Genomic DNA, 14,185 nt, shown 5'->3' with positions numbered 1-14,185 from the left:
ATGTGCTTTACGATTAGGAGAAACAAGAAAATGTGACATTAATAAATATTGGTGAGGCATGTCAAAATAGCCACTTATTAATGTACTTGAATATATATAACAATCTTGTTTGCCATATAAAATGTTTTTATAGTCATAAATATAAGTTAGTGTATGTCTACTATAGTAATTTCTCACAATGTATTGGAAAGCATAATTTTCAGTGACAATCGTAATAAAAGATGCACTATAACTATAAATATGTTGTGTATAATGATCTAATAAATCTCTCAATTCTTCCCTTACTGCATCACCATCATCTAGATGTTTACTAGGATTAGCTGAACATAATGCAAAGTTATTCTCAGTGTAACTGTAAATCCATACCATAATCCCAACCTCTAATTCTCCATGCTCGAGATCGTCAATTATAATGCTTGTTTCTGCATTTTGACCTCTTTGTATAGGCCCTGTTCCAATACCATCAATTAAAGCGTATATGGCATTTACAATTGAGTCCAAAGTTTCTCTTACAAATAAACCTTGTTCTCCCTTGTCCACTATAGATGCTTTGATCCCGACTATTATCACATAAAAAACCAGTGCTCTCAACATCATTTGGCCTATTAGACAAAAAGGAACTCAATTATAGAAGTGGTTGCCTTCTTAAGATTCTCAGTAGGTTAACTTGATCGCCATTGTCACATATACAGCTAATAAGATTCTTATTAGAGAGCCAAAATGAAATAAAACAGTGCACATACCTTGGCATAGCTGACGCTAGCGATGATAAAGCAAAGCACTTGTGTGTCGGTAGCATGATTGGAACTTTGCAAGGCATTCCACCACACAACACTGATGTCAAAGTTTATACACGCCCACCACCACTCGCCCCATGCGTAGTTCCTGTGAAAAAGAAAGAATTATTAAAGGAGGAAAAGAGAGAAGACAATCAAGCCTTTGAGAACCTCCAGCAATGATTTTTCCTCGCAGCTCTCTCCTGTAGCTCACCGATTTAACAAGTGAAACGTTGACAACTACACAAAGATCGTGAGTGACAAACTTACCAAACTTGAAGTGGACTCGGTAGCTACCGCTCTTGTATTCCTGTGGCGAGGTTTTGTTAGTATCAAGAGTGCGCGAGAGAGAAAACTATTACCGAAAATGGAGCTCCACGTAGCTCACACAATGGTCCCTCCATGCGAGGACTAATCGACAGCCAAGTCGGTAGCGAGTCGCTTCAGAATCTGCTGTAGCCACATAAAATTTTCTCTTTTGAAACTCTTTAGTGGAGCAGCTGTTCGCAAGCGGCACTGGCAGCGCAGCAGCGCGAGGAAACATGGCCAAGGCCTGCAAGCTCGAAGTGAATTTGCACTGGATTCATCACTGGCTCAATCTCTGGAAGAACAAGATCATACCCAAGAAGATGACCAAGATCCACAACATCGTTGCAACGTGTGTCCTGCTCGGCTCCTGCTCTGCTTCCTTTGTAGTCCTCGCAACTGTCATCCTCGCCAACTCCGACTGTATTGTAAGTTTTCCCCCAGCTTTTCCCGGTGGAGGATTGCAATTGAAGTCGTCCAGGTGCCTTTGCAGGGGCTCGCCTCGAGAGAGAGCGTCTCTTGCGATTTCTCGCACCCTAGCACGAGTATCTGCAGCCTGCAGGGGGATGTCCGAGTGAAAGGCAGCAACTTGACAGTCGCACTGACGTCTGCCAACCAAAGCGCGCATTCAAATGTCCTGGCGAAGATCCGGCCTTACACAAGGAAATGGGAAAAGATGATGAAAACCATCGGAGAAGTAAACATGGTGAGCTTACCGAAGTCGAAGCAAATGGCTTGTGATGTGAGGCACTCGGTCCCGGCAGTGATATTCTCCACAGGGGGTTACACCGGAAGTATTTTCCACGACTTCAACGATGGTCTCGTTCCGCTCTTCATCACCGCACAGAGGTTTAAAGGCGAGGTCGTGTTCATGGTCCTCCAGTTCAAGCACTGGTGGCCCGGAAAATACGCCCCAATTCTCAAGCACCTCACGCACTACCCCGTGGTGGATTTCGACCGCGAGCAGCTCGTTCACTGCTTTCCGAAAGTCATAGTTGGTCTGAGAATCCACGGCGACCTGCTGATAGAAGAGGGATTAGCAGGAACATCAATGAGGAGCTTCCAAAACTTACTCGATATCGCTCTCAATCCAGGCCAAGTTGTGTTGCCAAAGACGAAGCCGATGCTTGTCCTCGTCAACCGGGAAACCAGCAGAGTGATCGTCAACAGAAACGAGACCATCGCGCTCGCGGAGAAGCTGGGCTACGAAGTTCACACGTTTGCTCCCAATTTTAACACTCGGCTCTCGGAAATTTACTCGCTCCTCCATTCGGCAGATGTTCTCATTGGTGTTCACGGGGCCGCTCTGACACACTTTTTGTTTATGCGTCCCGGTTCCACCTTGATCCAGATTATACCATTCGGACTCAACGGGCCAGCCGAGACATGCTTTGGGAGACCTGCAGAAAAAGCCGGGTTAAACTACGTGGGATACCAGATTTTACCTTCGGAGAGTACCTTGAGCGACGAGTTTGGTCTCAATCACACTGTGATAGTCAATCCGGATGAGGTCACCGCGAAGGGATGGACGGAGCGGAAGAGAATTTACCTCGATGGCCAGAACATAAGGCTTCACTTGCCAAGGCTGGAGCAAATTTTAAAAGATGTTCTTACGAGGCATCAGTAAGAAAATGTATAGAATTCCGCTGAGACGACTTTGTGGCTGAGCGTCCGGGAGTTATTAGTGTTAGCTTGTACTTCGAAAGCCTCGATCGTTACAGGTAGCCGCCATAAAGTTGTAAGACTTGGTCCTACCAGGAAGAAAAACATATAGTCGTGCAACAATGAAGAAAGCTTACAAATGCGCACCTGAGTCGTGGGCAATACGCAAGCACAAACACGATTCCAACCATCCGATTTCGTTGCGAGCCTGTTCAGGAGTGACATATGAACAACATACAAAAGAAAAGAAGGAACTTACCTTTTGAGAAGCCGGATGACCGCCGACACCTCTTCTAGATCGCTATAGAGGATTGCCAGAAGATACTGACTTATAAACTTGGAGCATATGCTGATGGAATCGTCAGAGTCGGCTTCATCGCAGTGAGACGTAGCATTTAGAACCACCAAAACTTGAGACAAGTGCTTCGGACTGTCTACGCTCGTATAAATGTCGTGCATATCCCGCAGCATCTTTGATTCGCTTGTCTGGAAATGGGACAAGGTATCCCAGACGTCGAACACGTCGCTATTTTTCTTGTCTCCGGCTTTGCCAAGATTTGAATCAGATTCAGTGCTGTCTTGTTCACACTGAAACAAATTCCTGTATATTTGAATGTTATCTCACATTCTTTGTCAACAAAGTGTTACCTGTTATTCTCCATTTTTGAAGCTTCTATTTCCTGTTCAAGGAGAAGCAAACTCACTTTAGCAGTACAGACAGATCAGCTCAAAACGTACAGTCTTTGAACAGGCGCCTTCCCGAACCTTTGACAATTTTATACTTGCAAGCGCGCCTTTGTATGCGTTGTTAAGCTCATCAAATAGCTCTGGCGGAAGTGATTCCAAGAAGCATGGATCGATTTCAGAAGCGGGGGGGAGCTCAGGCTCTATGCTTCTATCTGGTTAAGTATTATGAGTGGTTTTATGCTTTCAGAAAGTACACACCTGGTTTAGAGTCAGTACGTTGTTCCAATCTTTTGTCAGGGGAATTAGTAATCCAGGACTCCAAACGCGTTTGCTCTTTAGCACCTGAAATTTGAAAGACTTTGGACGAAAATTATTAGAAACTAATATTACCTTGCTCATTGGATAAATCTTCAAGCCTTGTAACTTGTAAGCCGACTCCACGTACATCACGTACGTCTGCAATGAAAATTAAGATCTCCGGAAATAGCTTCATGCAAATTACCAAGGTTTAGCGACCCAAACAGCTGCCGAGAAATTCGCGAGAGGACATCACTCGAGTTTGTCCCAGAAGGGAGCTGCGAAAGCGCACATTAAAACTTAGCCAGTTGGAGCACAGAAAATACTGTGGTAGAACGGCTGATGTTGTCACAAATGCCGCATCCCATGAACTTCTCAGGTTCGCCTGCTCCAGTTTTTCGCTTTTTCACCTGGAAAAAGAAAAGAAAAGAAAATGATGGTTTGAAGCTCTATGCAATACCTTCATTGTAAAAGTACGCCCATGCACTGCTGCTTTTCTTAACCGAGATGCAACTTCCTCACTCAAAGTAACAAGGAAGTTTTGAGCCTGTATAAAAGTGCGTAATGCTTACTTTTGAGAGGAAAAAACTAAGAAAAATAAAACCTTACATCTGCCGGAGTGGAAAACCGAACACCCCAATTTACCTCTGCTCCGATTGATTTTTTCTCCTAAAGTAGCAGATAAATTCATTTCAAAAGTTAAAAATGAACAAACCTGCGGAGCCTGCACTTTACGGTGGTCAATACCACGAGCGTGATTGTACAGTGTCTCCCCAGTTTTGGCGCCAAAATGCTTGCGTAAAGTTTCCTGAATGTAGAGATAAGAGAAATTTCAAGAGGAACAGCAAACTTACACTTGTCAACAACCGCAAATCCGAACATGTAAATAGCTTCAATGCGTGCAACTTTTCTCGCAGTACCCATCCAACGCCGGGAAGTTCCTCAACTGGAAGGTTCATCATGAACTCCTCCGCCTGCCCAATGCAAAACTCTGAATGTTACGAAATAAAAGACGTAATTACCTCTTGGAGATGTATCTGGAACTGCCCGTTCGGTTTTGCTTTCTTGGTCGCCAGTCGAGCCAGTAGAATATTGGCAGAAATTCCTGCACTTGCAGTGCACCTTGTTGCCTCGAAAATTTCCCGCCTTATTGCAGATGCTATTGAAGCAGGATCACCCATCCCACTTACGTCAAGATAGGCCTCGTCACAACTGATAGCCTGCTGAAAGCGATTAAACTAGTTCATCTCCAATTTGGAGAAAGCATACCTGTACCAGTGGACTATGTCGATGCAATATTTCATATAGCTTATCTGCAACCTACAAGCATAGCAGGATTTGAGGCGCAGGATAAATAGCGTTGTACCTGTTCATAACCTTCGAAATCGTAAGATACAATTTCCAGATTTGGACAACACTTTTTAGCAGTTTTAACGAACATGCCTGCCTTCACACCTGAAAATACCAGTTCAGAAAATATTGGAAATGGCAGCTAAGAATACCAAAGGTGCGTGCTTCATAATTTGCCGACGAGATTTCCCCAGTTCCTTTGGAGCTGTCCGAATGGCACACTCCGACGGGCTTGCCATCTAACTCCGGGCGATTCCTCGTCACGACAGAAACAAAGAAACAATCCTGTGAACGTAACAGTCACTGAACCCATCTAGATGTCACCAGCAATTACCATGTCCACGTGAATAATTGATTTCTCCAAAGCTGGATCAAGTGTCACTCTTCTTTGCATCTGTACAGTTGCTTGATATCTGTTTCTCCACGTTCCAATAAAATGCAACCGGGAATACTGCAAAGAAATGTTCGATAGGAAGTGAAAAAAACTCCAGTGCTGACCTTAAAATAGTTCTGCACAAAATTGGGATCATCTAGTGTTGAATGCGATCGGCGATGTTCCATGTACTCGTTCTCACTAAGACCGTCTTCAACATTTACTTCTTCAGCACCACCCTCTTCATCTTGCTCATCGTATTCGATTTCTTTTCCAGCACCATCTCCGGCTAAATTCTGATGAGAAGTGTCTGCCTTCGCTTCTGCCACAAGTTCTTGCTCTTCAACATTTTCCGTTCCATCTTGAAGAAGCTTCAGGGTTCCATAAAATGAAGACAGAGTACTTTGATTCGAATAAATCGCCTCTAGCTGATAGCTCGCCCCTGTCAAACAACAAAACGAAACTAAGAACCATTCAAGATGGTCAGAAAACGTACACGGTAGAAGCTTTCCCACCGCGATGCTATCCACAATCCAACCAGGTTTCAGAACTGGTAATCCTTTGCTAAAAGACCTGGAGTTCTAAAATGTAACATATCAGTCAGTATAAACCGATGATTTCCAAACCTGAATTCTTTGATCTTGCTTTGCGGAAGGTTGGAGCAGATTATATGCGTTACCCGTGTTTTCGAAAAATAATTCTCAAAATTTCCACCATGTCTCAGCATCAGAGTCCGCAACTCCTGCCAAAACCAAAGAAATCCAAGACAATGAGAACTCATCTAAAGAGAAAAATAAAATCCAGAGAGAGCACCTGATGAGAAGGAATGGTGAAGCCATTCACATGTATCGAAATCCCTTCAAAAATCTTTGACGTGATCTCTTCTATCGATTTTTCATCGGCATTGCCTCTAGACAAAGCTAAAGTTCTAGAGAACTATAGAAAAAAATAAGAAAGACAAAACCTGGGAGCCTCTGGATTCGAAGCCTCTGCTTGAAACTGCTCTCCCAGCTTCCTCACTTTGTTCGTCATGTACCTAGAACAAAATCGAGAACTCCTTAAGCAATCCTGGAAGATACAACACAACGAGGGCTACACACCTTCCAAAATCCCCCATTCCTTCGTCTCTCGTCCTCGCCGATGCCGAGCGCTTGGACGCTGGCGATCCAGCTCCCCAGGACGCGCCAGGGCGCTTAGGCGCTGGAGAGATCGCCTTCTCCTTCTTCCTTCCCATTTTCTATCTATTAGGGCTCTTGGCTTTCCCGCCAAGCTAGGGCTTCGGAGAATGAACGAGTGTGAGCTGTGCTTGGCGGGTTTTGGCGGATGCAATCGAGGCGCCGCGAAGAATGCAGGGAGGAATTCCAGATCCAAGCATCATCCGCGGCAAAATTTCGGTCAGCTTCCATCGCTAGAGACTGATTCCTCATTCTTATTGTTTTCATTCTTTCCAGGCGCTGCCTCATTCGCATCCAAGAGGTCTGGATTTCATGGCTGTTATCGTTGTTTGTGGTGATTCTCTCTTTCTTGTTCCGTTTTGTCGCAGGATCATGTGTCACGAAAGAGATTCTCGTGTATTGTCTAGAAGATTTTCTATGGCCCTTCCAGTTTCGATTTTCATAGCTCCCGCTAGAACAGCAGCAAAGGAGGCTACTTCTGGAAATTCGTTTCTTAGAACTCTCGGGATTGGCGATCCAGATATCTACTATCCAAAGTAGGCTGCGTTTTTCTTCTCGTCCATTACTCACTGGTTGTTTCGCAGTTTCTTTGAAGGCTTGTGGAATTGTTATTCTACTCTGATAGCGGTGGAGACACCTCAGGTGTTATACTAAGGATTTATTTAATCTTTTTCGATCGTGTTCGTTTTTTCCTCTCCAGGGCGAAGATAAGGCTGATAAAAGGAGCATTGATTCCTCTCGGAAGCAACTTGGATTCACTGTGAGTAATTTCTGATCGTCTGGAGTGATTTTACTGACGAGAAGTACACCGTGCAAGGTGGTATATCAAGCTCGGTTTGTGCCTTACAAGGGAAAAATCATAGGAGACCGCCTCTTCACCACCACTGTAAGTAGCATACTGGCTGGACTGGAAGCTAACGCGTTCGTTTCTAGTCTTTGGTGGAGGCTACCGTTGGCAAGAACGTTATTGAGCAAAAGTCATGGGATCCAGAACACGCCAATCGATTGAACTTGGTGTTGTCCGGGGGTTTGAAGGTAATAGTCGTCCTGAAAACTTTTCACAGTGAGGTTTCTTGCAGATCGAGAACCTTGTTACGAAAAGATCATTCGAAATGTCAGCTGCTGGTCAATTCGATACATCCGAATACTCGAAACAGGTGACTCGTCTATTCCTGCTTTGTCGACACCGTTAATATGCATTTATTGTCCCCAGGTATTTGACAGGGGTGATCAACCCGGGCCGCCTTCAATTAAGGTGATTCATTCTCTAGCTCGGTCTGAGATAAAATGGCGTGGAACCTTATGACAGGCCAGTCGCAACATAACAAGATATAAATGGGATCCGGACGAAAGTTCAGTCACCGCAATGCAGGTACTAAAACTCTCAGATGACAATTAAATATTATGAACCCCAGGTATTGCAGCGCGTCTCAATGTATAAAGTTCCTGGAGAAAAGCTCGACATGGATTTTTCTAGTATGTTTGACAAGCCTATAACAGTGTACAAGTACATTGTTGAATTCAAACGCGCTCCGGAGGTTATTTGAGATTCGATACAGGTATACCAACAGCATGCTTTCAATGCATATATTAACACAGCAAACTGCACCGTCGATTTTCAAAGTGTTTTTCGTTCAGTTCCAAACTGGAAGACAAATCTCAAAAGTTCTAGAGTTCAGTCTGAAAACTTTGCTTACTGGTTTCATGCAGCAAGAGTGGTTCGTGTATGGAGTGAATTGGAAAGGTACGCTTGTTTCTTTTAGAGGATTTGTACAAACCTGACAGTGGCTTTCGTGTTTTGGAGGCAGCCAAAGCAGTACCTGGAGAAAGTTCTGAGCACACCATGTGCCCAGTATCTAAAGGGCCGACGAATTAGATCTTGTCTCTGTCGCTAACAGACTACCACATGGTGACACGGTGGAGGGATCTGTGAGATTCCTGGCAATCTGCGAAAACGAGTATGTGTCTTTTCTCCTTCCTCTGTCTGGTTTTTCTATTCCCGTTTAGTTTAGTTGAGGAATTTCTCGGTAAAATTATTCTTCCTGGTTCACGAGGCTGTAGGAATTTCTGACATTCCCATCGCAGATTATTACTTGGGTAAGCTGCTGCTCTCTGTCCCCGAGCTGGTCTTTGTTCTTATCTTAGCGAGTTGCTGATGAAATATTTGTTTCTGATGATGGTTTTTGTAGTTATGGCCTTGTTGCTTGCTGTCTTCTGTAGATTCCACCGTGTTCCGCGGGAGCTGTGGTGAAGATCGGTCGTCTGACACGGATTGACTGAGGTAGTTTGTGCTTTTGTCACTAATTTATACGCGCTTGTCCTTTGTTCTGGCTGGGCTTGTTGGTGACAGGAAATCCCGTTTTATGCGATGGAGCCTTAGGCGGGGACGGTAACAGGCTCCCTTCCAATGTGCTGGAATAGAAAAAATGGTATGTGACAAAGTGTTGCTGAATTATTCCCTCCCTATAGAAAAGTGTGTGCTTTGTGATGCAGGCATTGGAACATGCGCACGTTATTGCCGGCCACTGCCGAGAAACAGACGCGGACGAAACAAGGCTGGAGCGTGTATGAACACAAGCGTTCACGGCCACGCTAGAGGAAAGGTATCAGATTCTGATTTTTAGATCGAGATGGAGGTCCCACTGAAGCGACATCTGTGTTGTTGCTAAAGCAGAAAAGACGGCTTACCATCTCTTGTCCTGGGAAGCGAGCTTAAGGTAAGCTAAGTTGTGGTATTATATGTTTAATCTTCTAGAACTCCTTGCTTGCTGTCCATCAGAAGCTACGGCAAAGCTAGCTGATGCCCGCGCTCAATGATCTTCGTGTCTCAAGTTTAGCATCCACGAAGCACAAGTCGACAAGCTCTGATCAATCTAAAAGAGAGCTACATATATTTTTTTTCCCGCGCTGCTCAGCCAGGGCCAGTATACGACCATATATACGTTGTCTTTCCCGTGCCCGCGTACTCGGACAGAGAATCGGACCATGTGAGGAACATAACCATCATGCGGTACGTCTAATGTGCTCTTGTTTATTTTCACTATCGACTCCTTGACGGCATGACTAAACCAACATTATCCCTTTGCAGATCATCGCTACAGGAAACCCGAGCCTCGAAAGCATAATCTGAGACAAAAACTCGTCTATACTATACTTGGGTGGAGCGTAGCTCCAGTACAGGTCTCTAAAGTTCGGAGCCTGTAGGCGGTAGCCCGTGCCTGCTGGAAGAACAAAGAAAAAGCATTTCGAAAGCTCAGCTATGGTGGGATACGTACCGGCACAAGCAGTTCAATCTAGCAGAATCGATCACGGAGAGGAACCCATAGTGGTTTTGGATGACGGCTTTGGAGATAATGGAGATTCTGCACCACAGGGAGAAGAGGAAGAGGAATCGGAGGCTCAGGACGTGAGCTCGGACAAGTCTCTATACAGTTGCAGCACAGCGAGTTTGATCGAAGGTGAGTCGAGAAGTATGCTGAGCAGCAGGATGAAGTCACCTCTGGCACAAGTTGGGCCTCAATCCGTCTTCGACTTTGGGAGTTCGCCGAGATGGACACCCAGTGGAAGTCCCAAGGGATTATGCGACAGTCTGATGGCCTCTCCATCTCCAACTGCCATGAAGTGGCTCGCAAGTCCCGGATTGGGATTTCAGCAAGGCAATGGCACTGAAGCATGCTGGGAATTTTCGAGCTTTCCACCTCTCCGGAGTTTGAGTGGCTCTCTCTTGGCATCGTCGACGTCGGCCCCAATTCCCGGCCTTGCGGAGGACTCGAGCAGGAATTCTAGTCCTCCCTGGACGATGAAAAACACCACCACCAACACTGAGCCGCTGGAGCTTCGGCAACAACCGCAGCATCAGTCCGAGAACTCACTCATAGCAGCAGACGTGCAAAGCATGGATCAAAGCTCTGTTGCAGCCTGGCTTGACTCGATAGCCAACGATCTCCTCCACACCATGCCTGGAGTTTCCATCGAACACATCATGCAGCTCCTCCTGGAGAACCTCTCCCACTGCAATCCTCACGTCGGGAGCGTCATCAAGTCGAAACTCTACGGCCTGGACAAGCCATCCACCTCGATGTTAAACAACAGCAGCATGGAGATTTCGATGCTCACCTCGTCCTCGTCGTCGGTTGGTGCTGCTCACATCCAGACAACAGACGCTCTCAGGCCAGACGTTCTGAAGCTTTCTCTCGATTCGTCCTCGTCTTCACCGTCCGAGAACACAAATTTCTCAGCTGCTGCTGCTGCCAACCAGTTCGAGCTTCACAGGAATTTACAGGATCAAGGGAATGTCATCAAGCCGCCTGCGCCAACAGTCGCGGCTCCGAGCAGTAGCACTGCTGCTGCTACCTCGGACGACGAAGGCTTGCAGCTCCTGGCTCTTCTGCTTCAGTGCGCCGAGGCGGTCTCGGCGGACAACTTCGAAGAGGCCAACGCTCTCCTCCCGCAACTTAGCGAGCTCACGTCGCCGTATGGGAACTCGGTGGAGAGGATGGCGGCCTACTTCTCGGAAGCCATGAACGCCCGGATGGTGAACTCGTGCCTGGGAGTGTATGCGCCTCTCATTCCGGAGATGCACAAAGTCTCGAGCAAGAACACCATCGCAGCGTTCCAGGTGTTCAACTCGCTCTGCCCGCTGGTGAAATTCTCGCACTTCACAGCAAACCAGGCAATCCTCGAGGCTCTCGATGGCGAAGACAGCGTCCATATCCTCGACTTGGACGTGATGCAGGGGCTACAGTGGCCGGCTCTGTTCCACATCCTCGCTTCCAGGCCCCGGGGTCCGCCGAGAGTCCGGCTCACAGGCCTTGGAGCGTGCTCGGACACTCTAGAGCAAACCGGGAAGAGGCTGTCCGAGTTCGCAGCGTCGCTGGGACTCCCGTTCGAGTTCCACGGCGTGGCTGACAAGATCGGGAACTTGGATCCTCTCAAGCTGGGGGTCCGCAGGAACGAAGCTCTGGCCGTGCACTGCCTCCACCACTCGCTCTACGACATCACTGGCTCCGACGTGAAAGCTCTGGCGCTCCTCCGCCAGCTCCGGCCCAAGATCATCACCACGGTGGAGCAGGACTTGAGCCACTCGGGCTCGTTTCTACACCGGTTCGTGGAGGCGCTACACTACTACTCGGCGCTCTTCGACTCGCTGGGGGCGAGCCTGCCCGAGGACAACACCGAGCGGCACGTCGTGGAGCAGCAGCTACTCTCGTGCGAGATCAAGAACATCCTGGCGGTCGGGGGGCCGGCCCGGACTGGCGAGGAGAAGTTTGGGAGCTGGAGGGAGGAGTTCCAGGGAGCGGGCTTTCGAGCGGTGGCGCTCGGGGGAAATGCGTCCGCGCAGGCGAGCTTGCTGTTGGGGATGTTCCCGTGCGAAGGATTCGCGCTTGTCGAGGATGGCGAGCTTCTCAAGCTCGCCTGGAAGGATATGTGCCTCTTGACGGCCTCGGCGTGGAGCTCCTCGTAAAGCGCGAAAGAAAAGAACCAACCAACGGTCGTTTCATGGCGACGGGAAAGTTTTGGAGACAGGACTCGAGCTCCGGACCGGTCGGAGGCGGAATATTCGTACCATTTAAAAAAGTTTGGAGCTTGGAAGCAAGAACAGGGAGGCGTTTTATTTTTCTTGCTGGGGGTTTTATTTCTTCTCGAAGCTGTGGAGATGATGACCCCAATCTGCTATGGCATTCGTGGAGCCAAGCATCGCTCCGGTGTTCTTTCGGGAATGAGTTCCAGTTCCAGTAGCTGTGATCGCGGCAGTGGCAGTCGCGGTAGTAGTGATCGAGAGGACGAAGAGGATAGCGATGAGTTCTCTTGGGAGTCGCAGGGATTTGTCTCCAGGGGATCGTACTTGAAGAGCTACCGCTTTGTTCGCAAGGATGAAAACCCGAGAGGCAAGAGCAGCACCCGGTTTGCGCTTCGAAAGAGGCTGAGGAGGTACGTGAAGATCCTGCGAGCAGTGATTTCGTCGAGAATGAAGAGAGCCACCAAGAAGAATTAGATCGAACGAGAGAGCCTGTCTTACATTTTTTTTCTGGAGCTCTCTTCCTTGGCTTGGAAGTGATGTTGGTACACTTGGAAGCCAAGTTTTCAAACTCCTTTGCAAGTTTTACGTGACTACTGCTGCTGTAGGTGGCCTGCAATATCAGAGTGACAGTAACTTTCTTTTGAAAGCTTGGAGAAAAACGCGTACCTCGCTCGCTCTTAAAGACGTGTAGTAACTTGCTGTAGCTGCCTTGACCTGAAAAAGGAATGCCTCAGGGCTCCACTCGACTCCGTTTGCGCAGATCGAGATTTTTTCACAAGTGCGGTGTCATCGTCTTCGTCAGCCTCCCTAGATGTCAAACGAGAATTTAGAATTGGCTGCTTGTTTCTTACCAGTAAACATGGACACCGCCTTCCGCGATGAGAGGCTTGCAGGTGGCCCAGCTAAATCTCACGAGCGATGGAAATCCAAATACATCATCCATATGCTGCTCCAGCCAAGCCTTCGTATCAGGATCTGGAAAAAATCAAAAAGGATTTATATCGCTCAGTCAAGAAAACTAGTACCTCCTGGATAGCCGGAACCAAAGTTTCTTGATATCGTGCAGCCGGCCTCATCCATGACCCATGACTTCAGCGCTTGGTCTCTTGTCACCTTCACATCAGAAGCCAAACAAACAAAAAAACTCAGAAAAACACAGCTACTAGATTTCGTATGTACCTTTGCAGCGATGCTAGCGGCACTCACGATTGGGAACAAGCTGTCGGCCTTCTTAGCCACTGTGAACTTTATGTGCGGGAAAAGCTCGGAAAGCCTCGCTTGATATTTTTCGGCATCTCCAACCGTGTCGACATAGACCTTTTTCAAGCATCTCGCAAGTTAGTGTATGATTTTTTCGGGAAAGAAAGGATGACCTCGGAAAGTAGCACGCCTCTGGAAAGAACAAGCTTGATGAGACCAATGGCTGAGTCATAGGATATGTCGTTCAGGCTTCGTTTTACTCTGGAGCAACCAAAGGAAAAAAATTAAAAAAGAAATTCAAGAAAGTCGTATGAGAGCGCGTTGCCTGCGTAGCATTTGAGCTGATAGGTCCCGCGGATCAATGACGTCCACGGCCCAACCCATCGATGGGTCCTCCTTCAAGCTCTCGAAAAGCCTTTCTCGTTTTCCCTCTGTCAATATCTTGGAATCTGACCACCAAGCAAACCCAAAAACGAAAAATCTCAACCTCCATCGCGCGAGAAACTAGAATCCAGACCTCATACCTGCGAATTTCAAGCTCGCTAGCTCCTCCTTGTACGCCACAGCGCAGTAAGCACATCCATAGACCATCGGCCCTGTCGAAGAGAACCAAACGATCGCCGGCATTTCGATCGATTCATAGCGCTAGTAGGAAAGATTGGCACAAACCTAGAACTGGGCCGCGCCCGGCCTCGTCGATCCCCATGGCGCACGGCGTGGAGCACCACGCCGCCGCCATAAACCCTAGAGAATGGGAAATTCAAACTTCGCGCCAAAACCCATAAGGAGGAATATACCTCCCTGGGAATCGTTTATTTGCTGGATGGAAAACGTTAAT

General features: G+C 47.3%; 4 protein-coding genes and 1 long non-coding RNA gene across 19 annotated transcripts; 2 read left to right on the top strand and 3 right to left on the bottom strand.

The window, feature by feature from the left end:
- Nucleotides 1–443: 443 nt before the first annotated feature.
- On the bottom strand, nt 444–1,174 carry LOC112345065. Of its 3 annotated transcripts, none has more exons than XR_002991935.1 (4): nt 1,139–1,174; nt 948–1,086; nt 744–885; nt 444–692 (listed from the first exon to the last, which is right to left on the bottom strand). It is a non-coding gene; the product is annotated as an uncharacterized LOC112345065 (long non-coding RNA). The 3 variants fall into 3 exon arrangements; XR_002991933.1 differs by having other exon boundaries at nt 744–979; nt 1,047–1,086; XR_002991934.1 differs by lacking the exon at nt 1,139–1,174 and having other exon boundaries at nt 948–979; nt 1,047–1,083.
- A 45-nt stretch (nt 1,175–1,219) lies between these two features.
- On the top strand, nt 1,220–2,867 carry LOC9652293 (EGF domain-specific O-linked N-acetylglucosamine transferase). Of its 2 annotated transcripts, none has more exons than XM_002966455.2 (2): nt 1,220–1,510; nt 1,576–2,867. In XM_002966455.2, the coding sequence occupies exons 1-2, from the start codon at nt 1,319–1,321 to the stop codon at nt 2,707–2,709; spliced, it is 1,326 nt and encodes a 441-aa protein (XP_002966501.1). In that variant the 5' UTR covers nt 1,220–1,318; the 3' UTR covers nt 2,710–2,867. The 2 variants fall into 2 exon arrangements, with proteins under 2 accessions (XP_002966501.1, XP_024526742.1); XM_024670974.1 differs by having other exon boundaries at nt 1,564–2,867.
- On the bottom strand, nt 2,674–6,700 carry LOC9652735 (DNA repair protein REV1). 3 transcript variants are annotated; one of them, XM_024670965.1, is made up of 24 exons: nt 6,552–6,700; nt 6,416–6,487; nt 6,265–6,361; nt 6,078–6,193; nt 5,948–6,024; nt 5,577–5,893; nt 5,413–5,529; nt 5,231–5,363; nt 5,095–5,183; nt 4,998–5,048; nt 4,751–4,948; nt 4,583–4,702; nt 4,444–4,536; nt 4,338–4,397; nt 4,189–4,275; nt 4,055–4,138; nt 3,934–4,006; nt 3,822–3,887; nt 3,690–3,773; nt 3,483–3,643; nt 3,393–3,424; nt 3,004–3,345; nt 2,892–2,952; nt 2,703–2,833 (listed from the first exon to the last, which is right to left on the bottom strand). In XM_024670965.1, exons 1-24 carry the CDS (start codon nt 6,683–6,685, stop codon nt 2,798–2,800), a joined length of 2,700 nt encoding a protein of 899 aa, XP_024526733.1. In that variant the 5' UTR covers nt 6,686–6,700; the 3' UTR covers nt 2,703–2,797. The 3 variants fall into 3 exon arrangements, with proteins under 3 accessions (XP_024526731.1, XP_024526732.1, XP_024526733.1); XM_024670963.1 differs by having other exon boundaries at nt 2,674–2,952; XM_024670964.1 differs by having other exon boundaries at nt 2,674–2,952; nt 3,690–3,764.
- Nucleotides 6,701–8,260: 1,560 nt separating this feature from the next.
- Nucleotides 8,261–12,364, top strand: LOC9652292 (protein SCARECROW). 8 transcript variants are annotated; one of them, XM_024670972.1, is made up of 9 exons: nt 8,261–8,370; nt 8,435–8,584; nt 8,712–8,723; nt 8,816–8,907; nt 8,977–9,055; nt 9,120–9,229; nt 9,301–9,343; nt 9,406–9,636; nt 9,715–12,364. In XM_024670972.1, the coding sequence occupies exon 9, from the start codon at nt 9,886–9,888 to the stop codon at nt 12,088–12,090; it is 2,205 nt and encodes a 734-aa protein (XP_024526740.1). In that variant the 5' UTR covers nt 8,261–8,370; nt 8,435–8,584; nt 8,712–8,723; nt 8,816–8,907; nt 8,977–9,055; nt 9,120–9,229; nt 9,301–9,343; nt 9,406–9,636; nt 9,715–9,885; the 3' UTR covers nt 12,091–12,364. The 8 variants fall into 8 exon arrangements, with proteins under 8 accessions (XP_024526740.1, XP_024526741.1, XP_024526739.1 ...); XM_024670973.1 differs by lacking the exon at nt 8,712–8,723 and having other exon boundaries at nt 8,847–8,907; XM_024670971.1 differs by having other exon boundaries at nt 8,712–8,907; nt 9,409–9,636.
- On the bottom strand, nt 12,174–14,104 carry LOC9652734 (ribonuclease H2 subunit A). 3 transcript variants are annotated; one of them, XR_002991932.1, is made up of 10 exons: nt 14,017–14,104; nt 13,872–13,943; nt 13,673–13,796; nt 13,521–13,608; nt 13,327–13,464; nt 13,173–13,260; nt 12,999–13,122; nt 12,814–12,954; nt 12,646–12,757; nt 12,174–12,570 (listed from the first exon to the last, which is right to left on the bottom strand). XR_002991932.1 is itself a non-coding variant. In XM_024670975.1 (9 exons), exons 1-8 carry the CDS (start codon nt 14,084–14,086, stop codon nt 12,825–12,827), a joined length of 834 nt encoding a protein of 277 aa, XP_024526743.1. In that variant the 5' UTR covers nt 14,087–14,104; the 3' UTR covers nt 12,177–12,757; nt 12,814–12,824. The 3 variants fall into 3 exon arrangements, 2 of the variants coding, with proteins under 2 accessions (XP_024526743.1, XP_024526744.1); XM_024670975.1 differs by having other exon boundaries at nt 12,177–12,757; XM_024670976.1 differs by having other exon boundaries at nt 12,177–12,746.
- Between the last annotated feature and the right edge of the window lie 81 nt (nt 14,105–14,185).

Source organism: Selaginella moellendorffii, unplaced genomic scaffold, assembly GCF_000143415.4.
Source record: "Selaginella moellendorffii unplaced genomic scaffold, v1.0 SELMOscaffold_7, whole genome shotgun sequence".
Lineage (NCBI taxonomy): Eukaryota > Viridiplantae > Streptophyta > Lycopodiopsida > Selaginellales > Selaginellaceae > Selaginella > Selaginella moellendorffii.
Note: the sequence above shows the minus strand (reverse complement) of the source record. Positions and strands in the feature narration are given on the sequence as shown.

Excerpts from the sequence above, each read along its gene's own strand:
- LOC9652734 (XM_024670975.1), bottom strand. The coding sequence starts at position 14,086 with ATGGCGGCGGCGTGGTGCTCCACGCCGTGCGCCATGGGGATCGACGAG. Across the intron at positions 13,797-13,871 it reads AGCGAGCTTGAAATTCGCAG|ATTCCAAGATATTGACAGAG; the intron begins GTATGAGGTCTG and ends CTTGGTGGTCAG. Across the intron at positions 12,955-12,998 it reads GGCGGTGTCCATGTTTACTG|GGAGGCTGACGAAGACGATG; the intron begins GTAAGAAACAAG and ends TTTGACATCTAG.
- LOC9652292 (XM_024670973.1), top strand. The coding sequence starts at position 9,886 with ATGGTGGGATACGTACCGGCACAAGCAGTTCAATCTAGCAGAATCGAT.
- LOC9652735 (XM_024670963.1), bottom strand. The coding sequence starts at position 6,685 with ATGGGAAGGAAGAAGGAGAAGGCGATCTCTCCAGCGCCTAAGCGCCCT. Across the intron at positions 4,703-4,750 it reads TCCAGATACATCTCCAAGAG|GCGGAGGAGTTCATGATGAA; the intron begins GTAATTACGTCT and ends TGCATTGGGCAG. Across the intron at positions 4,139-4,188 it reads GGCGTACTTTTACAATGAAG|GTGAAAAAGCGAAAAACTGG; the intron begins GTATTGCATAGA and ends TTCTTTTTCCAG.
- LOC9652293 (XM_024670974.1), top strand. The coding sequence starts at position 1,319 with ATGGCCAAGGCCTGCAAGCTCGAAGTGAATTTGCACTGGATTCATCAC. Across the intron at positions 1,511-1,563 it reads TCGCCAACTCCGACTGTATT|GTGCCTTTGCAGGGGCTCGC; the intron begins GTAAGTTTTCCC and ends GAAGTCGTCCAG.